Raw genomic sequence first — 27,278 nt, 5'->3', positions numbered from 1 at the left:
ATTAGCTCTTTGGTTTAGTTCAGTAAGGCAACGATGGCGATTAAACTGCATTCATATAACTCAGAGTAGGTTATACACACACACACACACACACACACACACAGAGAGACACAGAGAGAGAGAGAGAGAGAGAGAGAGAGAGAGAGAGAGAGAGAGAGAGAGAGAGAGAGAGAGAGAGAGAGAGAGAGAGAGAGAGAGAGAGAGAGAGAGAGAGAGAGAGAGAGAGAGAGAGAGAGAGAGAGAGAGAGAGAGAGAGAGAGAGAGAGAGAGAGAGAGAGACTCAAACAACTTTATAAGAGGAAAAAGATTAACATGGCGATGAAGGGAAAATGAATAGAAACAGTAAAAAACAAAGCTAAGATACAAAAGGCACAAAAGGCACAAGGAGAAAATCCCACAAAATTGTGTGTGTACACGTGTGCACGTAGGCTATACATCCCATAATGCCCTAGATATGGAGGCGAGTCCATGGTCCCCAACCGGGATCGGTTCAGAGTGGTATCAATGCTCACACTGCGTGTGCCAAAGTGCTCAGTGCTCCTTCAACCTGCAAGAGAAGACATGTTGGACATCAGTTTACATCAGTACACAGCTGTCCCTGCTGCTCCTCCTTCTCCTGTGAACACGTCTGGTGATTCTTGTAACTCCACCACCGCTACATAAGGAGTAGGAGTGGGAGCGATTGACTTATGCCGACAACTAGTCGTCAAGGAATGAAAAGAGCAGAGATCTTTCACCTCTTCATGCCGGCTAGGCTGTTGGATTTGTTGGGAAGTTTGTTTGTTTTGCCACTCCAATAATGTTATAATTGTCTTTATTGTTCTAATTATGTCTTTATTCTTGGAGTGGAGGCCTTCTGAATGTTGTTTTGAGTCTCGCGATGTGACTTATAGGAACCAAGAAGATCCTAGACTACCATGTTTATTGTGTTTTGTACTCCACAACCTCACAAGACTCTGAGTGGGTGTCCGTGTGTGTGGGAGGAGAGCAGTGCCCATCACTGTCCGATGTGGAAATATGTCCAAATGATTATGCAGAAGTATCACCAGAGAGAAGGTGTGTGGGTCGTGAGAGCATGGAGGTGTTTGCTTCATTTACATAATCATTGGTCAAAAGTAGAGATGTCATTTTCACCAAGTAATTTTGTACAATTTCTTCATTTTAAAGGATAAAAAAAGAAAGGTATTATACTAATGCTAATATGTTCCCCATGAGTTTGAATATTTAACAGACTTTGTTTATTTTGGTTTGTGAACAATGGGTAAAAAGAAATGTATCAATAGAATCCGATTGTGTATGCTGTTGTTAGCAGAACTTACTCTACAGTAGAAATCGGGCGAGACTTGCTCGAAGTCAGCTCCTTTTTGACCAATCGAAGCAAAAACTACACAGCAAACAGGAAGAGAGACAGACACAACAAGTAATATATTAGATAATGTCATTCACTTTGTTGCAAATTATAGAATTGTTTATGACTTGATAGAACCGTAGCGATTCTCATGGCACACACACACACACACACACACACACACACACACACACACACACACACACACACACACACACACACACACACACACACACACACACACACACACACACACACACACACACACACACAGCATTCTAATAGCTTAATATGGACTTCAGAGGGAATTTCGACATTCTAAGTACAGAGAGCCTGGCAGGGAGTCCACATGATGAGCTAGAGTGCAGCACAGGTGCAGGCTCATGTTTGAGGACAGTGCGGGGGGGCATTCTAAATGAAGTACTGACTGCTGTGTGTCAACTGTGAGTCAAGTTCCCTTTAACTGACGTCACATATGAGCCCTCATGTCACGACCATCTTGGTTGCCACAAGCCCATAAGGGATGGGACATGCAAGGGCAGGGGTTTTGGCTTACAAGCAGAGCCAGGAAGTCAGCGGTCATCAGCATGTAGAACACCTGATCCCAGCCGCCCGCAGACAACACTCCGGCCAGCAGGGGGCCCACCGCAGCGCCTGAGGACAGACAGACCACTGAGAACTACAAGTGCTGCCACCCACAGCTGCAGCGGGAAGATACAAGAGGTATGGAGGATTTTATCTCTAACAGTAATTATTTGATAAAAGCAGACGTTTATTAATTCATCCCAGGCGGTACATTTATGAGGAAAGAATTAATGATACAAAAGTACGAATAGTGCATTTTAATAATAGTGATATGTCATTATAATAGTGATTTTTCATCATAGTAATCTCTAATTAATAAAAGTCATCTCAGGTGTGTGCGTGTGTCTTTCTCGGTCTGTTTTTCTCTCTGAATGCCTGTGTGTAAGTGTAATACAATTCTGAAACTTGGTGTACTTGGTGTACACATGCTGAACATTTTTGCTTCTTGGATCCGTGTAGATAGATTTTGCTGTACACTGATTTTTTTTTTTACAATGAAGTCAATGGGAGGATGGCAAAGCCTTCCGCCCATTCTCTGATACGTCAATTACTTCAGACTTCGTAACTTCCTCAATTTTTATTTTATTTCATGCTTTATCCGCTTTAACAGATCAGCTACACTATATTTTATCTCAAATGTATTCAAAATGTATCACTGCAGCAATTTTGTTAACAATGTTCACTCCATTTGGACTGTTCAAATCCTTTCACTTTATTTAAGCCATTTAACATTTCTTTATGTCTTAAACTATGTGGCTTTACTAAAACAACCTTTTCAACCTCACGTTTGAGTTCAATTCCATCATAGTAAACCAAGTGAGCACAATGCTCGTCATATCTCGATAATAAAAACACATCTTAATACGAACAGCCATGTGTGAATATGAGCGGCTGGATAACAGTGAACAGCCTGTGGTAGAGTGTATCTCTGGTCTGAACACCGACCTACAGAGGGTCTGAACACTGACCTACAGAGGGTCTGAACACCGACCTACAGAGGGTCTGAACACCGACCTACAGAGGGTCTGAACACCGACCTACAGAGCCTGTGGGAGTTTTATCTCTGAACACTGACCTGCAGAGGGTCTAAACACTGACCTACAGAGCCTGTGGGAGAGTTTTATCTCTGAACACTGACCTGCAGAGGGTCTAAACACTGACCTACAGAGCCTGTGGGAGAGTTTTATCTCTGAACACTGGCTTACAGAGGGTCTAAACACTGACCTACAGAGCCTGTGGTAGAGGGTCTGAACACTGACCTACAGAGCCTGTGGTAGAGGGTCTGAACACTGACCTACAGAGGGTCTAAACACTGACCTACAGAGCCTGTGGTAGAGGGTCTGTACACTGACCTACAGAGCCTGTGGTAGAGGGTCTGTACACTGACCTACAGAGCCTGTGGTAGAGGGTCTGTACACTGACCTACGGAGCCTGTGGTAGAGGGTCTGTACACTGACCTACAGAGCCTGTGGTAGAGGGTCTGTACACTGACCTACAGAGCCTGTGGCAGAGCGTATCCCTGTCTGAACACTGACCTACGGAGCCGGTCCCATCGATGATGGCCGTGACGGTGGACAGGGCCCGGGCGTTCCCCTTCAGGCTCTTGTGGGTCCCCTGGGGGTGAAAGGTCATCGGAGAGGACGAGTTGGAGTGAGAATGAGCAGTGGATGATCATGGAGTGCCTGGCGTCCACATAAACACACACACACAGACAGACCTCCATACACAAATGTCCATGACGAGCACATACCAGGTCAGCTGATACGGCCGTGGTGATAAGGGCATATGGGCCGTTCACCAGCCCGCCGCACACCAACAACATGGCTAGAGAGAAAAATAGAAAACATGTTTAATATCAGAGCAATTCAGTAGAACCGTATTCACCACAGGAACTTTAAGGGCATCAAGCTTTTTAGCGTAGGGCTTGGGACCTCCGTTTTTCTCTACTCTACTATATTCATATTAGTTATAAGCTGTCAGATAGTTTAATGACTGGAGCTTTAGAATGTGGATCTTACCCACGGTGGGTCCCAGACCAAACTGGCTGATCATGGAGAAGCCGTAGAGCTGGAAGCGCAAACAACGCCATTCATTATCCGTCACATACGTCATGTCTTTACCATTGAAACATCATCAAGTGAGTCATACATTTTTTAACAATCGCATGTGTTAAATTGAGTTAAGCAGTTATTAGCCAATTTCTGTTGTCTCTGTATAACATTTGGTACTAGCTATAGGAAACCAAAAAATCTTTCTCTCCATAATTCTTAACAACAATAGTTAGGCAGAGATAAATGTACCCAATAACCAACATGAGTTAAACGGAATGTCATTAAGTTGTATCGTGATAGTATACAGTATGTATGGAAAATAACATGAAACAGTAAAATCCTGAGTTGAAGTGGGTAGGGCTTACTGTCGGAGCAGCCAATAGAAGCATTACTGCACAGGTGGTGGCTCTCTTCCCCAACTTGTCAGAGATTACTCCTGCCAAGATACCACCTACACACAAACATGTGTATGTGAATGATGAAAACCTGCAGTACACGCACACACACACACACACACACACACACACACACACACACACACACACACACACACACACACACACACACACACACACACACACACACACACACACACACACACACACACACACACACACAGAGGAAGAGGCAGGTATCCCTCTGGAGGAGGGGCAGACACCTACCTACGATTCCTCCCACATCGAACAGGGTGGAGAGATCCCCGGCCTTTTTAGCATCCAGGTGAGCTGAAAAGAGAGACACACACGCACACGTTAACCTAGGTACTACAGGTGAAGGTGACATGGTAACCGAGTGAACACCAGTGAATACTAGCGATGCAGAGTGGTGTGGTAACCTAGGTCACAGCAGTGTTTATATAAGATGGATACCTGCTTTGGTGATGTAGAGGGGCAGCCAAAAGAGAAAGGTGTAGCTGACCAGCTTAGCGAACAGCAGACTAAGTGAGAACTCGATCACTCCCTGAGGGGAGAAGGTAGAGAGAGACATAGACGACACAGAGGACAATACACAGATTCACACTGATTCAAATTTACTTGCTACACATCCTGGCATTAGCAGTTTGTCATATGAATATCATTCTCTGTGTTGTTTTTCTCTGTATGGTTCCCTCCATGTGTGTGTGTGTGTGTGTGTGTGTGTGTGTGTATCTGTCTGTCTGACTGACCGGTATGCGCAGGGCTCCCATGAAGCTGATGGCGGAGGGCTCTGATTCACTCTTCACCACGACGACTTGCTGCAGAGGGACACGCCCACTGGCAGCGGTCTCTCTGTCCAGCAGGGGCTCCTCGTCGCCGCCCTGAGAGAGGACCAATCATCAGTGACTGGGACACAGGAGGTGGAGCCAGAGGGCAGAGGTGGGATGTGGCTCTGAAGCGGGCAGCATACTTATTGAGGAAAATGAGTTTGGCAACATCGCAAAAACACAACGAAGAGGAGAAACAAACACCTCACCAAACTGATTTTGCGGCGCTTCTTGCACCTTAAAGATTTTGGAAGTCGCCGAGATCTCCGCCGATGAGGGCAATGTGAACATTGGATTGATTTGTCTGATCGGTCAGAAATTCAAGGCTGGTGAGATGCATTTTGATTTATTTCCAGTTTCACTATCAAATTCCTGATCCTGTTCCCTTAACTAAGGGAATGTTAAGTGATCAAACCAAAACCGCCTTGAGTTTGAAACAAGTTTGTCCGCATTAGAATAACTTTTTTGGTCTAGGTTAAAAAAAAGGAGTCTAATTTTAAAGTATGCTTCCCACTTTACACAGCCAGACACTGAGATGTTGGAAAGTAATCTTTCCAACGTTCCGGAATCCACTAAAAGCCCCAAAACCTTCCAAATCAGAAGAGGGTTGATTATTCAGAAACGTTGCAGTTCATCTGATCACCAACATCAATAGCGTTCATTGAATGAGATCCTTGACAAGCCTCTCATTCAAAGATCATATTTGACTAATCAACCCATTGCACATATCATCACCAGATCAGGTCTAGCTCAGGACAGGCTGGCCAGACACACAGTAGGTTTGCAGTAGGAAGGAATTAGGTGTGGGAGAGCGTTGTATGCCAGAAAACACTATTGACAATACTTTTCTAGCTATAAATGTATGAAAAGACTCCATATTGTTTTTGCATGGCGCGTCCAGGGCCCACTATTGATTGGACTTGAAATACCATGGAAACCATTTGCAGATTGCTCTGAAGGACAACATGAAAACGGGTCAGGTCAAAGTACTGGAGGGGGTCTTCCCAGAGACCCTCCTGGGACCCAATAGACTCACCTTCCTGTACAGAACGCTATTCTCGTAATGGTCGTACGTCTAGATGAGTTACAATGACAGTAGAATGCAACTTAATATTCTGTTGTACTTTCAAAATAAATACACCTTAATAAAAATATGCATGCTGCATGAGCCCAAAGAGGAAAACACACACACACACACACACACACACACACACACACACACACACACACACACACACACACACACACACACACACACACACACACACACACACACACACACACACACACACACACACATACACACACCTTTGTACTGCCCTGTGTGAACTGAAGATACATATCCTTGTGTCCATTCACACCGCTCCATCCAGTGCATGCCGTCTGCTAGGGGGAAGCAAGAGACAGACTTTACTTTATCTTTATCTGGTCTTTTCAAGTCAACAAGCAAACAAGCGCTTGACCGTTTCGGCCTGAAGTAATACAACACAATAAATGAGTCAGTGTGGGAGTTAAAGTAGAGGTGAAATTCAACTAGATCTCAGCTTAAAAAGCTAAACACAGGCATTTGGTTAGGGAAGGCTATAAGTTAAGGGTTATTGTTAAATTGTAGGTGTTTGAATTAGGATGGTTAAGAGATGGTTTGCTTGTTTAATGGATCTGGGGGAAAGCAATGCATCATGGGAATATCCACTGGAGAGGTCGGTATAGTTACACACCCAGCATTCATTTCTGATTCCCTTAATGCAGTCCTAATCACCCCTTAAACTTTACATCACAGGAATGAACAGTTAATTAATTGTTTTAATTAATAACATAATTCTTGGGGATTGGGAGCAGCTACTGGTGTTCTACAGAGACATTAACCACCTAGGGGTAGGTATTTAAACGCTACGGTCTGGCAATCATCCACATCTTTCACATCATCATATTTCTACACCAGAGGGAAGTATCCAGTACACGACCCCCTGATGGCTAGTAGGCTTTAGGGTCTAGACCCTGTCCCTCGTTCGTCTTCTGTGGGATCGGATGTTAAGGGAAGGTGAAAGGGCAAAGGGTTTCAAGCGGGATTGGAAATCTTGGAGTTATCTCTCTCTCTCACGGTGTGTGTGTGTGTGTGTGTGTGTGTGTGTGTGTGTGTGTGTGTGTGTGTGTGTGTGTGTGTGTGTGTGTGTGTGTGTGTGTGTGTGTGTGTGTGTGTGTGTGTGTGTGTGTGTGTGTGTGTGTGATCATTCAAGTGATGGTTGTTTCTAAGTCGTGTCTTGGGAGGTGTGAGGGGAGATAAACACACACACAAACTTAAGATGTAGTCTGCTCTTGAAAGCCACTTAGGGTCCTTAGGAGGTGCCTTAGGTGGTCCACGGTTGCCATAGTGACCAGTGTCAAGGTCCCTAGTAGTCATGGTGACCAGAGTAAAGCACCAGGAGGGTCCATTCTCTCCAAATGTCACACAAACACACACACTACACCAACACAGACAGGCGAGACATAAAGGATATTGAGATGTTAACATGTCTTTACTCACCCTGCCGACGGGCGAGGAGCTCTGGGCATGCATAGTCTTCAAGTCGTTAGGATCTGCAGACACAAGATGTACAGGGTGAGATCTGCCCGTACACTCCCTCAGAACACACCTGCTCAAATAGCTTACCAACAACTTAGGATTTCCTGAGCCTCTGGATTCTGTCGAAAAGATGTGGGTACTTGGATATGTTTGTGGTAATATCAGGAACGGTTAAGGCGTCATAGCATTACTACGCCTCGCCTAATAATGCACTCTACTCTGCTGCCTTTGACTCTTCATCAACCACTTCCAAGAGGCTCCACAACACTCATCCACCACAGCAAGCCCCTCTCCTTGCTCGCCCTCCCAACTCCAGGCAATAAGGCGTGGCAGTACGTACGCTCGATGAGGAAGAGGAAGCAGACCACGCCCATTGCGGCGATGATGATGCCGGGCACGATGAAGGACATGCCCCAGTTGGAGGACACGTAGGAGCCGGCGATCAGGGACCCCAGGATGTTCCCCACTGAGGTGTGGGAGTTCCACACGCCCATGACGAGCCCACGCCTAGGGGCAGGGCCAGAGAGGGATGGACAGAGAGAGAGACACCGTTGTACTAGCAGTACTGGTCCCATTATCTAAGGTTTGGGGATACTGAGGCTGCTGTCAGTGATAGCTTGCTAGCCTACCTTCCCTTGCCGAACCAGTTGCTGATGCACGTGACCACACTGGGCCAGCCAGTGGTCTGCACCAAGCCGTTAGCCACCTGACACCCACACACACACACACGTTGATTCTGTTTCACATTCTTCAAGATTTGAATAGGCATTAACAGCGGTTAAATATACAGACATTTACTTAAAAATATATATAAAATACATATATTGATATTGGTACACCAAACACAATTTTAAATGTGTGTGTGAGTGTGTATGTGTGTCATCTGCTATATGTGTTGGCTAATTTCATAATGTACAGCGTTTCCTTCTGGTTCGCTGACTGTTCCTTAGTGTGTAATATAATCCTTGTGTTTCTGTTCCAATATGTTGTCAGAGACTACAACCCCAAAGAATACAGATCTAGAGCCATGTTTGAATGAGTGCAGTTATTTCATAATTAAATTATATAAAGTATGGGATCCCTCCCCCATTCCTCTGCCTGATAATATAATATATATATGTTTGAATACGATTTTTTACATTCACATCTCATGGAAGATGAGTTTGAGCTTCACCTGGACAGAGACGTAAAAGGCCAGGCTGTGGATGTTGTAGATGTAGCCCAGACCGAACAGGCAGGTGAACAGCCCGCTGCACAGCATGCCCACCGTCAGGTACAGCCGGATGGGCAGGCGCTCCCCGATGATGCCGCTGCAAGGGCAGCAGCATAGGCATTAGCAAAAGCATGTTTCAAATCAACAGCCTCTCTTGGAGAGGTGCTACAAGATGGGGCTGCACTTATGGTGGTCAGCATAAGGTTTATGACCAGCTGGTATTCCTGAGGTACAGGTCTACCTGGTGATCAGCCTACCTGAGGTAAAGGTCTACCTGAGGTACAGGTTTACTGGTATGAGCCTACCTGAGGTACATGCCGATGGCGTAGGCGAACAAAAAGGAGTAGTCCATGGCTCCCAGGAGCTGTTTATAGTTATTTTTATCTGGAGAAGGGGAACAGACTTTCAATGAGTGGGAATGCACACACTGTATGTCATCCTCGTTTAGGGTTTACAGGACTACAAGACACTTGGAGACCAAACATGAATTTCTATTTATTTCATATTTATATCAGTAAAATGTGCCTGAACACACTTATCCATTGGTCAAATGGCAATTGAGAGTTTTCAATGTCTTCTATTCCATTTAGCCCTTTAAAGGCACCCAGTGCAACTTTATGTAAACATTCAATGAAAAATAAACATTCAATTTCTAGTCTTTTTTACACGTAGTAAGTTTCAATAACTCCATACCATTACATATCGACATTCAAGGAGCAAAGATGAGACGGCGTTGTGTGGTGAGAACTGATAGAAAATCGTAAACAACAACAATCGCCGGTGGGGAGAAGCCATTTTTCCATTGACTGGAAGCCTGCTTTATTTATTGTAGGTTACAAAAAATAAAGAAAATGGCGGCATTGTTGTTGTTATCGATTTTGTATCAGTTCTCACCACACAACGACGTCTCATCTTTGCTGCTTAAATGTCGGTATGTAATGGTATGGAGTTATTGAAACTTACTACGTGTAAAAAAGACTAGAAATTGAATGTTTATTTTTAAGCCTCGAAAGTTGCACTGGGTGCCTTTAATGGCCAGTAGTGCAGTCTATATGTGTAAATATGCATTGATAAATATTTGCATAGATTAAAAACAGTGTGTTGCATATTTATGGATGTATTTATGAATTAAATAAGAAAAACAAGCATGCGTACACACAACTAGAGAAAAAAAAACAGGAAAAGAAACACACACACACACACACACAGGCACGCACGCACACACACTAACCGAAGGGCTTCCAGCTGCAGTCCATGTCCGTGTGCAGAGAGATGAGTGCGGGCAGCTGGCTAGCGCCGCCACCACTAGCTGTGGCTAACTCGCTCGCCATCGAGCAGTTCTTGTGGAGCTCGCTCTGTCATACACAAACAAACACTAAGGTTACTTCGGCTGAGATAACACGTGTGACCGGCACAACCTGGAAGAACAGCCGCCGTGTTACGCTACAAACGAAGAGGAGGTGTGAGTGAGTGAGTGAGTGAGTGAGTGAGTGAGTGAGTGAGTGAGTGAGTGAGTGAGTGAGTGAGTGAGTGAGAGAGAGAGAGTGTGTTGACTTCCCTTCTGGGAATGTTGGCCAGCATTGTTTTCATTTGTTTGCTTAACCTTTTTTGATCCAGGAAATGGCATATAGAGAGACAAAGAGTTATAGCCAAGAGGCTAACGAGCTAAAGGAATGGTAGTCAGTGACGGTCAAATAGGAAATGAAATGTGAAACAATACAACTCTATATTAAAGAAAAGAAGATCAAACACAAATCATTGAAACAGGATGCATTGAAATATACATTCTGTGAGTGAGTGAGGGGGTTACCTTGACGATGCTGATTGGCTTCCTGGAGAGGTGGAAGCTGGTGTAGAGCAGGAAGGTGAGGATGAAGGTGAAGGCTCTGTACCTGCACACAGGGGACCCCAGGGGGCGGCAGTGAGAAAATAAACTCCTGAGGAAATTAGAGAGCTGGCAACACAGGGACTGGAGTGATGTAGGAGGTGTGAAGGATGGAGAAGTGAGAGAAGATGATGGTGAAGATGACCATGCAGACGTTTTAGACAGATTGGGACAGTGGGTACAATGGCCGGCAAGAACAACATCTGGAGCTTTCCCAAGCTTGGGCGAGTGGAATCTCTAATCTCCATGTAGCCTGAAGCACGACACGCCTCCAACCAAAGAGCTTGTAAACATAACAGTTAGCTTAGCTGCCTTTAGATTTCTGGTCAGCTGGCCCAACAAAGAATAATGACATGGGGTGTGTGAGTGTGTGTGCGTGATGTAGTCAGTGTAGGCGAGGGTTTAACCAGGGGTCTCTGAAAGCCAACATTTGTGTTGTTGCCATTTCCCATAAATAGTTTAAATAATTTGTCAACATGAGAATACATTATTGGTCTCTCAGGGGAAAAACCTGAATGGCAGGCCAGTGTGTTCAAACAAGAAAAAATAAAATACATTTGCATACTGAAGCCCCAGCAACTGCATGCACCCTGGGTTGGTTTAAAAATGCTCTTTGATCTTTGTCTACAGAGCTGTAAAAGCCTGTTAGCCAATACTGGGAGGCCTGCAGTCTGCTGCCTGCTGTGAAACCCAAGGCTGATTCACAGTGAAACAGCCTTCGATTCCTTGTCACTTAAGTCACATTAGTAAGATAAGATGAGGACAAGGAAAAAAGAATAGCCATTGCTTCCGATGAAAGCAATGCAAAGGGATTGTAGCCCATGGCATAATACATATAATACAACTAAAGTCCCTCCTTAACTAAAGGTATTATAGTGCATTAAGGCACATTGTTTTATCAAAGGTATAAGGAATTCAACTAAGCCTAGGCTGCATAACTGGGATGGGTTGGGCGAAACTTGCACTAAAAAGGTATAATAAGAGTACACAACTGGTTTGGGGACTGTCTTAAGAATTTGAAAGCTTTGCCACTGGAGCAAAAGAGACAGCTTGCTTGTGGGGAACTGTGCTAGTTTGACTAACATGGATGAGTGTGTGGAACCCGGGCCACGTCGATAAGCAGGACACAGAAAACCACTCCTTTGATACACAGGATCACAACTCGCTAACAGACAGGAACAGATCCATACAGGTACTACGAATGGGCCGACTATGTTCATACATTACATTCACGCATTTGGCAGGCGCTTTTATCCAAAGCGACTTACTGCTGAATACAAGTCAGAAGAAAGAGAAAAATATATTGCTGTCGGAAGAACAGTAAGGATGTTCATAGAACCAAGTGGCAAGCACCAATAATTGCTTGGTTAATCCATTCCCCGTATACTTGTACAACAAAGATAGCTAGGATAAGATACACAACTAAGTACTATATTTTTGTTCCAGGATGTACAACATATAAGTGCGTAGGAGGGGTGAGAGGGGATGGCTATGCAGAGTCTAGGTGAACTCTGAACACCCATGTATGATACACACAGACACACACACACGACTAACCATTGGTCCTTGTTGAAGGTGACCAGGAAGCGGACTCCTGGTGGAACGGCTGCCATTGTGAGGGAGTGAGGGTCAGAGGTCAGATGTGACCAGCCAGTGTAGAATGACGAAGCAGTGTCCCACTGCAGTGGCTCATCTCTGGAGGCGGGGCCCGATACTGAGGGACAGAGTGAACCCAATAACATTTACAATTATTTATGCCGAACATATAAATCTGTCTGTCTGTCTTTCTGTCTGTGTGCGTGCGTGCATGTTGGCGCATGCAACATGTTGACTCTATGCGTTACTTTGTAGGTGGCTATCACTTGCTCTGCATGCATTGGGGTCCAGCATGCAGCTCAGAGTGGTCCTGGTAGACATTAGGCTGCTAGGTGAAGTGGACAAACCCACATAACTGGATAAATGCTCTTTTGTGTGACGGAACCAAGGAGCATCGCATCCTCAAACCACAGACTCCCGTGAAAGACTGCATTGAGATTAGTGACACACTGTCTTGTTTATATGACTTGTCTTGCAAGTATACGAATTTACAATAAAGCTTTTTAAAGTCACCGATGTGTACCCAAGCAAAGTTGCACACATGATGGATGGAACCTACGTAGAAGTGCCCTCCTATAACGTTAGAATTTGTTTCCTACACAGGCAATTTAATACAGAGAACTGGGGAAAGCGCATCCTTATATCATAAGTGGGATTATTTTGTTTGAATGTAATGTGAACACAGCGAGGCATTTCTATGAAAGCATTTGATTTGTGAAATAGGACGTAACACACGCGCACACACACACACACACACACACACACACACACACACACACACACACACACACACACACACACACACACACACACACACACACACACACACACACACACACACACACACACACACACACACACACACACACACACACACACACACACACACACAAAGCTACGCTATCACACGTTTCCAGATCGCCGACCGTCCTCATGCTACAGCTGCAGTAATTTTTCTGAGTAAACCACGACGACAGAACTTACCTTGTATAAACGAGTCGTCCGATCGACTGAATCGTGGCCGAATCTCTCCTGAAATCAGCCCATATTCGGTCCACTTCCTTGTTCTCGCAGCGCTCCACTGTCACCACACCAGCGGACAGACTGGCAGCACTGGTGTGACGTCGGCTCGGAGCTGACGTCACACCGACGCTCACTCTCGTTTCGCTTCTCTGATCTTGGTTGTTCAAAGGGTCCCCCGACAGTAGGATACAGGGGGATAGATCAGCGTCAGGCTGAAGAATATGATTTCTTTAGTGATATTATAACGTGTCAATTGAATTGTCAAATTTAATAAAAATAATTTTAATTCTACAATTAAATTTATTGTGAAAAATAAATGTAATTAATTGTATTTAATTTTACAAAGAAATTAAGATAATTAATATGAAATTATTATTATATTTAATTGTAAAATTGTATTTTTGTCAATTAAATTGAAGGCGACGTAACCACGGACAACGCCGTTACCATAGTAACTGAACACACAACGAGCTGGAGGCTGGAGTACGCGCGCTGAACCATATCCGTCACCGTTGTCATAGTTACTGTACACAACGCGCCTGAGCATCTCCCGTTGAAGCAGATCCTTCTCTAACGTCCAAAGTACGACTTCACACCCCATTTCCAGTATCAATATGTCCGATGTGGGGTCTGAGGATCCGGAGGAGGATCAGAACTACCTTGGGGTGAGTCAATGAACACATACTCTTGTCTAAGTGTGGTTAATCTTGTTCGTTAGTGGGATACATCAACAAGTGTGTGTGTGTGTGTGTGTGTGTGTGTGTGTGTGTGTGTGTGTGTGTGTGTGTGTGTGTGTGTGTGTGTGTGTGTGTGTGTGTGTGTGTGTGTGTGTGTGTGTGTGTGTGTGTGTGTGTGTGTGTGCGTGTGTGCATCTGTGCTGTGTGTGTGTATCACCTTCTAGGAATATTCTGGAGACAGAAACGAAGTAGGAGAGAGGCATGGGTCGGGCAGAGCGGTACTTCCCGGTGGAGACACGTACCAGGGACAGTATGACAGCGGCCGCCGATGCGGACAGGTGTACTGCAACCTTTCCCTTTAATTCTTTCAAAGTTTTTCTTTATTTCAAACACCAGAATGCAGTTGTTCTTTTAATCCAAGGTCGTCTTCTAAACATCCAGGTTTGCCATTATTTAGTCAAATGTTAAAGAAAAACTTCAATTTGGGCTCAAAGTTACCTGTACTGTCAGAAGCATAGATTCATAAATACATTTACTTCATGACTGTTTTTCATCTGGCAGGGAACATATCGCTTTAAGAGTGGCGCCTGCTTCATAGGAGATTACTACAATAACATCAAACAAGGACAAGGCACCCTCTACTACCCAGACGGATCCAAATATGAAGGTATCTTCAGACCCTTAAACATATTTTGTATGTGTGTGTGTGTGTGTGTGTGAGTGTGTGTGAGTGTGTGTGAGTGAGTGTGTGTGTGTGTGAGTGTGTGTGTGTGTGTGTGTGTGTGTGTGTGTGTGTGTGTGTGTGTGTGTGTGTGTGTGTGTGTGTGTGTGTGTGTGTGTGTGTGTGTGTGTGTGTGTGTGTGTGCATGTGCAAGTGCAAGAGTGTGTTTGATGAAAATGAATATACACTTCCCAGAATTCCCCCTCACTTTTTCCGCCCTATTCCCCGGCCAGGGTCCTGGGTGGAGGACTTGCGTCAGGGCCATGGCATCTACACCTACCCTAACGGAGATAAGTACGATGGAGCGTGGCTCCGCGACGTCAGGTAGGCCTGTGATCTGCACCTCATCCTCAAAGCGCTCCCATAACAACAACATCACCTGGCCACCCAAGTTCATCTTTAAGCAGATTAATACTTTAATTGAGAGCAATTTACAGTTCATTGAGGTAGAGGTAATGCATCTTGTTACAAACAGGTTAGTTTGCGTTCATAGGGAAATCGAACCCAGAACCATTTGGCTGGGAGTTGAACACCTTGCAGCACTGACACTATCCTATCCTGTTTAGCACTCCCTCCCTCTACTCGGCACCATTGTCTCCTTTAATTTAGATCGTGGTTTAGCATGGCAGAATAAACAGACGCCTACATTAGGGATATTGAGGTATGATGTATTTGATGTTTTTCAGTTAGAGTTGGCTAGCAGAGATATGAGAGAATAATTCACAGTTTATTCCTTCTAGGAGTTTCTTTCACCTATTGTTGATTTGAGGTAATAATAACATTGGCTTAAGTCTGTCTGGTCTCTAGGATATCCACTTCTCAGCTAGTTGCAAAAGGCAAAGAATTTCGGGTACATTTAAAGGTCCCATGGCATAAAAATCACTTTATGAGGTTTTCTAGCATTAATATGAGTTTCCCAAGCCTGCCTATGGTCCCCCAGTAGCTAGAAAAGGCTTTAGGTGTAAACCGCACACTAGGTATCCTGCTCCGCCTTTGAAAAATGAAAGCTCCGATTTCAAATTTGGCCCCATATGTCGTCATAAGGGCCAAGTTACCTCCCCTTTCTCGGCCTTGCCCGCCAAGAGAATTTGGCCTGCCAATGACACAATGAGCTACGACCCTGCGAGCGCCACATGTGTGTGTGTGTGTGTGTGTGTGTTAGTGTGTGTGTGTGTGTGTGTGTGTGTGTGTGTGTGTGTGTGTGTGTGTGTGTGTGTGTGTGTGTGTGTGTGTGTGTGTGTGTGTGTGTGTGTGTGTGTGTGTGTGTGTGTGTGTGAATGCACACACTGTAACGCAAGTGTTGTACACTTATTTTTTGTTTGGATAACCGGTCTGCTGTTAGTGTTATGGCGCATAACCCGTCGGGTTCTCTGACGTCTCTGGTATTTCCCCAACGAGAGTCGTAGTGGGGGTTATCTCAGCCATGGTTGAGAAGGAATTGGGGGGAAAGGAACGTTGTCTTTGACTCCCTGAAGTACATGAACTGCGACATAGAGGAGAAAGGGATTGTTGCCCGCGATTGTCTCCCGCCGGAGCCCCGCTGCCCGCTGCTGAGACACCCCCGCCGCTAGGCACCACTGCACCACTGCACCACTGCACCACTGCCCGCTGCCCGCGGGGCTCCAGCGGGGCTCCGGCGGGAGACAATCGCGGGCAACCATCTCTTTCTCCTCCATGTCGCAGTTCAGTCTACTTCAGGTAGATAGATAGATAGATAGATATATACTTTATTAATCCCGGGGGAAATTCAAGTATCCAGTAGCAGCCGAAAACATACATAAAAACAGTGCAGATGGATGTGCAAAAATACATATATAAATAAATATAAATAAATAAATAAATAAAATGTCCATTGTTGTTATCTATTGTCCTCCCTGCCTTTACTGGGAGCTGTTGTACAGTCTGATGGCCAGGGGGACGAAAGAGTTTTTTAGTCTATTAGTGGAGCTGGACTGGGACAGCAGTCGGCCACTGAAAACACTCCTCTGCCTGGTGAAGGTGTCGTGCAGAGGGTGGTGGGTGTTGTCCAGGGTCCTTCTCTCTGCCACTGTCACCAGAGAGTCCAGCTCTGTGCCCACTACTGAGCCAGCACTCCTCACCAGTCTGTCCATTCGACCAGCGTCTCTCCTCCTGCTGCTTCCTCCCCAGCAAACCACAGCATAAAAGAGCACGCTGGCAACCACAGACAGGTAAAACATCTGCAGTAGTTTTTTTGCAGATGTTGAAGGACCCCAGCCTTCCCAGGAAGTACAGACGGCTCTGCCCTTTCCTGTGTAAAGCGTCCATATTTGCTGTCCAGTCCAGCTTGTCGTCCAGCTGCAGCCCCAGATATTTATAGGTCCTGACCACCTCCACATCGACCCCCTCGATGGACACGGGTTGGTCCTTGGTCTTGGAGGAGTTCAGCTGCAGATGGTTGGACCTGCACCACCTCACAAAGTCCTCAACCAGGCTCCTGTACTCCCCCTCCCTTCCATCCTTGATACAGCCAACTATCGCAGTGTCGTCTGAGTATTTCTGCACATGGCAGAGCCCAGAGTTATGCTGGAAGTCGGATGTATACAAGGTGAAGAGGACGGGAGAGAGCACGGTCCCTTGTGGTGCTCCGGTGCTGCTGACCACAGTGTCTGACGTGCAGCCCTTCAGTCTAACGTACTGTTGTCTCTCTGTGAGGTAGTCCGTAATCCACGTAACCAGGAGTGGGTCCACTCTCATCTCTGTCAGCTGGTCTCTCAGCAGGAGCGGCCGGATGGTGTTGAAGGCGCTGGATCCTCACAGCGCCACTCTCCCTGTCCAGATGAGAGTGGGCCCTATGGAGCAGATAGAGGCATCTCCTCCACGCCCACCTTCTCCTGGTATCCAAACTGCAGTGGATCTTGTGCGTGGTGGACCTGGGGTCTGAGGACATGGAGCAACAGCCGTTCAAATGTCTTCATAATATGTGATGTCAGTGCTACTGGTCTGAAGTCACCCGGCTCCCTGGGGTGTTTTTTCTTAGGAACCGGGATGAGACATGAAGTCTTCCAGAGCACTGGGACCCTCCCCAGCTGCAGGCTCAGGTTGAATACATGCTGGAGTGGCTCCCCCAGTTCAGCAGAACAGGCTTTAAGCATCCTTGGACACACTCTGTCCGGGCCTGCTGCTTTCCTTGGATGAAGCCTCCTCAGCTCTCTGCTCACCTGATCCTTGGTGATGGTGGTGGGGAGGGGGGTTGAACTGTCCATGGGTGTGGAGGGTGGGGGTGGGGGTGGTCTGCAGTCTGAGGTGGTGGAATTGGGGGAGGTGATGGACATGGTGTGGGTGTGAAGTGGACCATCGCTGGTTGTGGGACCTGGAGTGTCAAACCTGTTAAAAAACAGGTTTAGCTGGTTTGCTCTTCCAGCATCCCCCTCTTCTGTGATGCTGCCCTTCTTCTTGCAGCCTGTGATGGTTTTCATGCCATCCCAGACCTCCCTCATGTTGTTATGCTGCAGCTTCTGTTCTACCTTCCTTCTGTATTCCTCCTTCGCCTCTCTCAGGTGGACCTTGAGTTCCATCTGTATGCGCTTCAGCTCGTCTCTGTCACCATCCTTGAATGCCCTCTTCTTCCTGTTCAGGATGTCCTTGACATTACTGGTGATCCAGGGCTTGTTGTTGGGGAAGCAGCGTACAGTTTTGATAGGGACCACAACGTCCGTATGGACGTTGTGGTCCCTATCAAAACGAAGTTCAGGTAGTCAGTAGTGCAGTGTGTGACGTCACACGCGGTCTCTGCGTGCGCCCGCGGAGGGACGTAAACAACAACAGCGATGGCGTGGGAGAACTCTCTAGGTATGTAGCACGGTCTGAGACCTACCGCAAGCAGCTCGATGTCTCGGTCGCACACGATTTCCTTCACCGTAACATGCCCCTGGTTGCACCATCTGTTGTTGATAAACAGCGCGAGTCCCCCTCCGTTGCTTTTGCCGCTGCGTCCACAGTCTCGGTCCGCTCTCACTGTGGTGAATCCAGGTAGATCCACATTAGCGTCCGGGATGTTCTGGGTTAGCCAGGTTTCAGAGGGGCAAAGTAAGCTGCACTCCCTGAACGTCTTGTCCGTCCTCACAAGGGCAGCCAGCTCGTCCGTCTTGTTGGTCAAACAGTTCACATTCCCCATCACTATCGACGGAACCGAGGGCTTGTACTTCCACCGCTTAGCCGCTATCCTAGCCTTCACCTTCGCTCCGGCTCTGCAGCCTCGGCGCCTCCTCTTCAGCTCCGCAGGTATGGGGTGGAAAAAGCCGTTACGTCACATTGTTTGGAGTGAAAGCAGTTTCTCACTTGAATAAACAAGATGTCCACCGCTATGCTGTCCGTGAAAAGTCAGTGTATCCATAGAATATATATAGATCTACACATATAAATAGTTTATAAAGAGTTAAAAGTTTACAAAAACACACTTAAATTACTAAAAACAACGTGACACGCACGGAGCTACTGGATTAGCGTCCTACTCGCGTCGGCGCCATGGCAACAAAAGATTAGATTTTGTAGATTGATGATTTATAATATCGTCTGGAGGTCCACGTAGCTTTTGGCCGTGATAAATTATATTATATGATATAGATATCAATGTATAATTTGATATTATTTAGATATAGAGCTCCAGGACTCCCACCGGAGCACCCCGAGTGTTCTAGAATATTTGCATAACACGGCCAAAAGCTGTGTCCGCCTCGCCATTGCGATCCACTGTTAACACGAGCGCATGGAACCGTGGCCGCAAGCTGCTCAGGGCCACACACCCACCCTCCACCTAGTCCTGCCTCTAAAAAACGGAACGTTTGTGGAAAGCTCATTGTGGACTGGCTCGTAGTGGCTGTAATTCTGATCCTAGGCTGAATTTCTTGAACGTCTACAAGTACTGTATAAGGAGCCCACTAACACCTATATATAGGCATCCATAAAGTAGCATGCCATGGGACCTTTAACGCTTTCGATATTCTAGTATTTATTGATTGTTGAGTAGAATCCCTTTGGTTTCTAAGAAGAAGCCTCCTGTGATGGGAGTCAGTGATAACATCTCTGTCGTTGGGTCGCTCCAAGGCACGGCCAGGGGACGTACTGGTACAACGACACCGGCTCTTCGTATAGGGGCGCCTGGAACAACGGCAAGATAGACGCAGTCGGAGAGATCCTCCATTCCAACCACCACTACAAGGGGAGCTTCCTGAATAACAATGTAAGTCTTTAAAAGTGAACCTGAAACACACACGCGCCATGGCGGTGTGGATCAATTACATTCCTGCCAGAAGAGCTTCAAATTCAAAAAGCTTTATTCATTCTCCCGAACATCTCCTTTGACCCCTATGTATTCGCCATCACTAGGGGTAAGCCTGTAACTAATAACTAAAGGGGCTTTCGTTATCAAATGTGCATTAAGACTGGTCAATCTGTAAAGGGAAATTAATATGATAAAGCAAGCATAAAGTGGGACGGTAAAATCCTTTGTCGTAGGAACAATGAAGTGACTAGACTTTCAAAGCGGTGATGTAGAGAAAAACTGTTATTGTGTTTTGGTTTGAACGCTCAAAGTGGTATTTTCTGAGTAGGCTTACTAAATGTCTCAAGCTAGTTTTACCTGAGAATGCTCACAGAACTGCCTCATCTGCATTGTTGGGTTCAGCCAACGGGACCGGGGAAGTACGTGTTTGACATCGGATGTGAGCAGCATGGTGATTACATTCTAACAGAACAGGTAAGCAAGATGTGACCAACGCGCACACACACACACACACACACACACACACACACACACACACACACACACACACACACACACACACACACACACACACACACACACACACACACACACACACAGACAAACACACACACACACACACACACACACACACACACACACACACACACACACACACACACACACACACACACACACACAAACACACACACCAACATAAATATCTCATATCTGCTTACCTTCTCTTTGCATAAATGCACTACCAACCATTACTGCTGATGTGCAGTACTTCTGTATGGCACTTTTACTATTTCATATAATCTTACATAATTGTTACATATATATATATATATATATATATAAAAATTATGTAAGATTATATGAAATAGTAAAAGTGCCATACAGAAGAACTGCAAAATATATATATATATATAAAAATTATGTAAGATTATATGAAATAGTAAAAGTGCCATACAGAAGAACTGCAAAATATATATATATATATATATATATATATATATATATATATATATATATATATATATATATATATATATATATATATATTTCCTTATATGACTGTTATTGCAACCAGCCACCCTTGTACTTCTAAGCTGAGCTGTTTTTTTCAGACAACAAAATTCAATCTACTGTTGACCCTGAAATAACCTAGGTATTACTAATAAAACTGAAACTGAAACTCACACACAACACAACAAGAATTACCTTCTGGTCTCTTGTTTCACTAGTATGCTAGTGTTGTTTCTTGTGACACTCGTGTACACTGTACACTAGTACCTTGTCACTACAAGGTATTACAAGGCATAAAACGTTCTGTGAAAGCCAGATGTTCTGTGAAAGTGTGTCATTGGGGCACACTGGTGGCAGTTGTGTGTGTGTGTTGCACAACTGTCTTAAGGGTGAATCTTTTAAATTTGTAAAAATATTAAATTGTCATTGCAGATACAGTGTGAGCAGCACACATAATGGATTGGATATTTTCAAATCAGATTCAATACCCTTATGGTATGTGGTCCCAGATCCAGAACATTACTGATGACCAGCCATTCGAACAGTAAGAAGTCAACAGCTATGGCAAACAGTCTGATCTGAATTGAGCATTGAGGCACGTAATGTTAATACAGTCTCTTGGCCTCTGGATTGAGAGTAGAACAAGTTGCAAACCAGCATGCTCTCTCTTCATGGGTTTGGCATGTCGTTGTCCTCGCTCTGCTCCTGGAGCCCTGGAGCTCAAGCTACTGGAGAGGCAATAGGAGAAGGCCCTGCATTCATGAGAACAGCATTCAAGAATATAAGAGCCACACAAACCTTAGTTTCACTTGCACACCATCAATATATATTTTTTTTATTAAGGCTCTTGTTCACGGTTTACTAGATGGGATTGGAATCACAAAACAATTGACCTGTCGCTAAGCTCCACCCTTAGAACACAGATGAGCCAATGACATTCCAGCCTCCACTTTACTCTGACAACTCCATTGAAAACCACAGGGAGGAGGCATAATATAACAATTTAATGGTGGATTTATGTTGTTTGTGTAAAAATGAATAAACATGTTCAAATGATGTGCTCGGGGTAGGCTACATGTAACACGGACAGTCGGTATCCCGAGAAACTGCAGAATGGGATATATATTTCACTGTGTGGTAGTCCAGAATGCCAACTGAATTTAAGCTTGTCCCCTTCTGTATGTATTTTAAAGTTTTGAATAAATCGCTCAGCGTAATGTAGTCCCTTTCGATTGCTTCTGGAAGAAACTTGTTTTTGTTATCCAGCCTGGTTTTTTGTCTGAGTTCGTCATGGTAACGACGGGGGGCGTGACTTAGCGACAGGTCAATTATGGATGATATTGATATGACTGTATACTTTTAAAGTCATCATTGAAAGATAACATTTGATACATTTACACAATAGTTATAGTTTGGGATAAAGACATGAGTAACAACATTGCTAAATATGAGCTATGTTCGGCTTTCTAAGCTCTGCTATTTAAACCAGTTCTGGTAATCCCTCCTGTGTTGATGGGAGGTTTATGTTTGTCCAGTCACTGTCATGTTGTTTCTCATTCCTCAGACAGGGCCCCCTGAGGATGACGAAGGTGACTCTTCCTCTGCCCTCAAGTGGCTCCCGAGAGACATCACCGGTCCAACCATGGGGACCTCCGAGTCCACCAAGCCATCATCAGGTGGACCCTAGCTCAAATGTGATCAGTCAACACAAAATGTACTGAATATTTTCTAGAAATCTCAATATATTCCCCCAACAGACAGGTAGACAGACACATGGCCTTTAACCTACAAAGACATATCTGCCCTATTTAACTCCCAGAGGACATCCGTCGTTGCCCTTGTTGACTCCTCTTGCACCCAGAGTGTAAAAAAGCCCATGCACTATTTCTAGACAACCACATCATCAAACTTTTCCGCACAACAGTTGGACACTGCTTGGAATTCATGGACCTTAACGACTATTCATTAGACAAAAACTGAAACTGTGTTATGTCTATTTTATGAATAGCGATAGTCAGTGCACATGTATTTTATTATTACAATTGTTGATCAAAGTGTAAAAATAGTCATTCCAAAATACAAAAAACAAAGCCATAACAAAAACCTTGTGTGTGTGTGTGTGTGTGTGTGTGTGTGTGTGTGTGTGTGTGTGTGTGTGTGTGTGTGTGTGTGTGTGTGTGTGTGTGTGTGTGTGTGTGTGTGTGTGTGTGTGTGTCTGTGCCTAACAGATTTGGAAAAGCAAGCAGCCTCTACAGAAGATGGGAACTGACCTTTGGACCTTGATTTTTGTGCATTTGTAACATCATCATAACCACATGTTTAGCTTATTTGTTTACAGTTTTGTTCTTTATGCATTTCATTTCTTTATTTCATAACTTTTTGACTGAACGTAATACAATAAAACATAAATAAAAAGGGTCAAAGTCTTCCACTGTCTTGATGTTGTTTGCAACATGACGTTGACGTTGACGTTGACGATGACGTTGCACAGAAACCCGTCTATAAGACGGGTTTCTGTGCAACGTCATCGCAGATGTGCGCGCGCAGCCAGGGGGCAGAAAGCGGGACATTTGTCATTTGTTTACCAGCGGAGTCAGCGGAGAACGAAAATGACAAGGAGCTGTTGTGCTGTAAACTGCACGAATCGGCAAAAGGATGGATGGAAACTGTTTAATATCCCGAGAGGATCTCATCCTTTTGCCAAGAGAAGAAGAAGATTGTGGCTCCAGGCCATTAAAAGGGCGGATTGGCCGTCCCGAAGGTCCTAAAGGCGGCGAGAGTCTGTGCAGCGCCCACTTCGTTTCTGGTATGTTTGTCTTTTCCAACATGAGCTGGATAATGAGTAGGACTGCGTGTGATTTTACCATACTTAATGAGGATATATTAGTGTAATTTACTGACTAACTGGCCAACAAATTTGTCCGTCTTCTACTGAGTTTGTAAAGTTTAACGTTGGCTCGCGGTCGTAACCTATAAGTTTAGCTTTTGTTGTTACTGTAAGTACCAACATTAGCTGCATGGCTGGTGTAGGTTTCTTGGTTCAGGCTGAAAGTCATACAAGAAAGTGTCTTCACAGTTCACACAGCTAATGTTACAGTGTACGATTTTCTTTAACTCTGAACCCGTAACTTAAATGCTTGTGCTATTGGTGCTCATTATGACTGAGCTCGTAAATTAGCAAATAGGTTAAAAAAGGTGAAAATAAACAATAAGCATAGCTAATCTCATTCTGTTTCTCAGGGTCACCGTCCATGGATTGTGATAGTCCAGATTTTGTTCCATCCGTTTTTTCACACAGCAGCAACTGAGACATCTCGGGAAAGGTGGCAAGGTCAGTGTCATGTATTTGAAATTTTCTAATTTCTTGGTAGCTTGTTAATTATCTGAGCAAATAAGATATTCTTGTGTGTCTTTCTTTATTATGTTATTGTATTATCTCTTAATGTGTTGATTATTTTGGGTTTTTAACTTAACTCTACTCTGTTTGTCCTAGATATGAAAGAAAGAGAATAAGAGATGAAGATAAGGCCCCTGCTACCTGCCCCACAAGCCAGCCTGAAGCAGATACTGCAGATTCTTCTGAAGGTATGCACAAGTCATACTATTAAGTGTGTGTTTGTGTTGGTTGGTTGGTTGATTGGTTGGTTGGTGGTCAGGTGAGTAGAGTGACAGAGAACCAGACAGATAGTCTGTGTGTTGTGTGTGTGTGTCTGTGTATGAAAGCTGATGTGTTGCACATGAGTTAATTTATCTCCTTTTTGTGTTGTAGATGAATGTAATTTTGTGTCCAGAAAAGAGATGCACCAACTCAACCTGCAGTACAACCAGCTCCGTGATGATTATGAAGCTCTGAAAAGAGAACTGTATGCCACACAGGAAGAAAATAAACATCTGAAGGAGCAACTGAAGCAGTCCAAGTTTGGGTTTGATTCCATAAAAGACACAAATGCTAAAATATTTTTTTTTTACTGGTTTACAATCATTGCAAATGGTTATGTGGCTGCTGGATATTGTAAAAAGAAGCACACTTGTGCTTAAGGGTGGGTTAAATTGGGAGAACCACCTCCTTTTGGTTCTAATGAAAGTAAGACTTGGACTCACCAACAGAGACCTTGCCTACAGATTTGGGCTTCCATTCTCAACTGTATCAAAAATACTAAGAGAGTGGATACTAGAGCCCGACCGATATAGGATTTTTAAGGCCGATACCGATACGAATATTTTGTGATTAAAAAATCCGATATGCCGATATATCGGCCGATATATATATAAAAAAAAAAAATCCAGAAACGCGCAACAAAACAAACAGATTTCCCTAACATTGGTTATTTGTAGTTATCCTTTAAATCCTTTTCACTCTCAACTAACACGTAACAACAGCAAAACTGGACATGGTAGTCATGAATTAAGTCATGCTTATCGACTTTAGAGAATTGATGGGGATGTTCTTTTAATTGTTATTCAAGCAATGTATGTCTTGTGACAGTTGCCAACTTACCATGAACACACTTGCACACATGAGCTGTGTTGGAAATCATTCCCTATTCACTCCCTCACTATTCCCTATATAGTGTTTATGATATAGTGCACTGGAACGAACAAACGAGAATTCGGACACTACGCTGAACATTTCTAAGCGTCATTTGCGTCAGTAAATGCGCCGGGTATTTGTGTGACGCAGACAGATGCTCCCACATCATGTAAACAAACCGGGAAATCCCGAGGAAAGCTGGAGCTTGTATTGATGTTGAATGCAACATTTCCTTGATCAAGTTTTTTTGATCAAGGAAATGTTATTACAAGGTAATCTAAAGTTATTACAAGGTAATAACTTTAGATTCTGCCTTTTTGGGTAAACTTGAGCATGGTGACGAGATCCTTGCAGATAGAGGTTTCCTTGTTAGAGAGGATTTGGCCAGTGTAGGAGCAACATTAAGAATACCAAGTTTCACGAAGGGGAAATCTCAGTTGCCAGGTTCTTGTGTTGACACTTCACGTCAGTTGTCAAGAGTCCGCATACATGTGGAACGAGTTATTGGTCAGCTTAAAACCTTAAGATACTGAACACTGTCATACCCATCAGCCAAGTCGATATGCTAGATGACATTTTGACCATATGTGCTGGTCTTACGAACCTTAGGGGGGCTGTGGTGGCCCGGCGATAACTGTGTTCAGAGTCAAGGAGGTGTACATTATTTTCCATGATTGTGTCAGGCTTTTAAGGGCTAATGAGGGCAATGGTGGTCACTTACTACTTGCTCTCACTGTCTCTCTCACTTACCCATCACTCTCTTTCTCTCTGACTATAAAATTAATAACAGTTATGAATAACTAAATTTGATCAGACAGGATCATTCAGAGTACAAAAAGGTTGAGAACCACGCACGCAGAACTATTTCATTTATTTATGATAATGGAGAAACTGCGTTTAAAGCTGACATGGCAAATATTGAACATGAACTGAATGTTGTAAATGCAATATATTGAAGGCAATGCAATTAAAATTAAATGTACATCTCAACAATGAATGAGTGTACATAATTAATACTATATGAACTAATTTAACATTTATACCTGGACATTTTTTTTTTTTCTAGCTTTCAACTAAGTTTTGAGTATTGTCTGCCGAACTCAAACTGCACTTCTTTCTGGCGATGAACAATATATATCAGTGCTGTTTGTGATTTTACGTAAATGTACATTCAGAAAAAAATAAATGAACACTTAAAGAGTCAGATGTGTTGTTTGTTTGTTGTTGTGTTGACAGTAATGAAGTCAGTTAGATTTTGTCAGGTGGTGTACCTATCCATCTTTGCTCATTACATCAGTTTTTTCTTAAATGCTGTTGTCCAGCATCCAGTATTTACCATTGTTGGATGTATCTATTTGCATCCACATTTCCATTTTTTGGAGTATCTGGTAATGTTCACACATGGATAGTGAAAGTGTTGGCAGCAGTCTGTGCACTTGATCATTTTGCCAAAGCTTGGCTTTTTGCAGTACAGACATTTGATCTCTTCTGCCAGGTCAGGGTCTTTGCAGCGGCAGACAAGTTCTGGGAGGAGGTGGTCCATGAAGAAAGATTCAGCCTTGGGAAGAGTTTCTTGTAGAAAGGGTTTC

At 44.3% G+C, this 27,278-nt stretch overlaps 2 protein-coding genes and 2 long non-coding RNA genes across 12 annotated transcripts in view; 2 read left to right on the top strand and 2 right to left on the bottom strand.

Annotated features, from left to right (window-relative positions):
* The window catches only part of slc37a1 (solute carrier family 37 member 1), a 14,301-nt gene extending 674 nt beyond the window's left edge, over positions 1-13,627 (bottom strand). The window contains exons 1-21 of one of the 5 annotated variants that reach the window (XM_060039860.1): positions 13,469-13,627; positions 12,446-12,602; positions 10,814-10,895; positions 10,235-10,358; positions 9,309-9,387; positions 8,965-9,100; positions 8,420-8,496; positions 8,131-8,297; positions 7,752-7,804; positions 6,536-6,613; positions 6,264-6,302; positions 5,150-5,281; positions 4,854-4,944; positions 4,647-4,709; positions 4,350-4,435; positions 3,952-4,000; positions 3,684-3,757; positions 3,469-3,547; positions 1,905-2,002; positions 1,320-1,384; positions 1-547 (exon numbers count right to left, since the gene is read on the bottom strand). The exon at positions 1-547 is cut by the window's left edge and continues 674 nt beyond it. In XM_060039860.1, coding sequence (XP_059895843.1) covers positions 532-547; positions 1,320-1,384; positions 1,905-2,002; positions 3,469-3,547; positions 3,684-3,757; positions 3,952-4,000; positions 4,350-4,435; positions 4,647-4,709; positions 4,854-4,944; positions 5,150-5,281; positions 6,264-6,302; positions 6,536-6,613; positions 7,752-7,804; positions 8,131-8,297; positions 8,420-8,496; positions 8,965-9,100; positions 9,309-9,387; positions 10,235-10,358; positions 10,814-10,895; positions 12,446-12,501 — 1,644 coding nt within the window. In that variant the 5' untranslated portion in view covers positions 12,502-12,602; positions 13,469-13,627 and the 3' untranslated portion in view covers positions 1-531. The remainder of the gene's footprint in view (positions 548-1,319; positions 1,385-1,904; positions 2,003-3,468; positions 3,548-3,683; positions 3,758-3,951; positions 4,001-4,349; positions 4,436-4,646; positions 4,710-4,853; positions 4,945-5,149; positions 5,282-6,263; positions 6,303-6,535; positions 6,614-7,751; positions 7,805-8,130; positions 8,298-8,419; positions 8,497-8,964; positions 9,101-9,308; positions 9,388-10,234; positions 10,359-10,813; positions 10,896-12,445; positions 12,603-13,468) is intronic. The other 4 variants (XM_060039861.1, XM_060039862.1, XM_060039864.1 and 1 more) reach the window with 4 other exon arrangements.
* LOC132448505 (uncharacterized) lies at positions 2,431-3,462 on the bottom strand. Its single transcript, XR_009523373.1, has 2 exons — positions 3,032-3,462; positions 2,431-2,924 (listed from the first exon to the last, which is right to left on the bottom strand). It is a non-coding gene; the product is annotated as an uncharacterized LOC132448505 (long non-coding RNA).
* A 353-nt stretch (positions 13,628-13,980) lies between the features above and the next one.
* rsph1 (radial spoke head component 1) lies at positions 13,981-23,586 on the top strand. Of its 5 annotated transcripts, none has more exons than XR_009523371.1 (9): positions 13,981-14,172; positions 14,409-14,522; positions 14,746-14,851; positions 15,139-15,229; positions 19,970-20,105; positions 20,550-20,621; positions 21,591-21,702; positions 22,723-22,872; positions 23,387-23,586. XR_009523371.1 is itself a non-coding variant. In XM_060039892.1 (8 exons), exons 1-7 carry the CDS (start codon positions 14,122-14,124, stop codon positions 22,843-22,845), a joined length of 693 nt encoding a protein of 230 aa, XP_059895875.1. In that variant the 5' UTR covers positions 13,987-14,121; the 3' UTR covers positions 22,846-22,872; positions 23,387-23,586. The 5 variants fall into 5 exon arrangements, 3 of the variants coding, with proteins under 3 accessions (XP_059895875.1, XP_059895874.1, XP_059895876.1); XR_009523372.1 differs by having other exon boundaries at positions 22,723-22,834; positions 23,387-23,404; XM_060039892.1 differs by lacking the exon at positions 21,591-21,702 and having other exon boundaries at positions 13,987-14,172.
* Positions 23,587-23,667: 81 nt separating this feature from the next.
* LOC132448927 (uncharacterized) lies at positions 23,668-24,746 on the top strand. Its single transcript, XR_009523454.1, has 3 exons — positions 23,668-23,964; positions 24,399-24,489; positions 24,652-24,746. It is a non-coding gene; the product is annotated as an uncharacterized LOC132448927 (long non-coding RNA).
* Positions 24,747-27,278: the final 2,532 nt, after the last annotated feature.

This window comes from Gadus macrocephalus, chromosome 20 (genome assembly GCF_031168955.1).
Source record: "Gadus macrocephalus chromosome 20, ASM3116895v1".
NCBI lineage: Eukaryota > Metazoa > Chordata > Actinopteri > Gadiformes > Gadidae > Gadus > Gadus macrocephalus.
The sequence above is the reverse complement of the archived record's forward strand: the minus strand, read 5'-3'. Positions and strand labels throughout refer to the sequence as shown.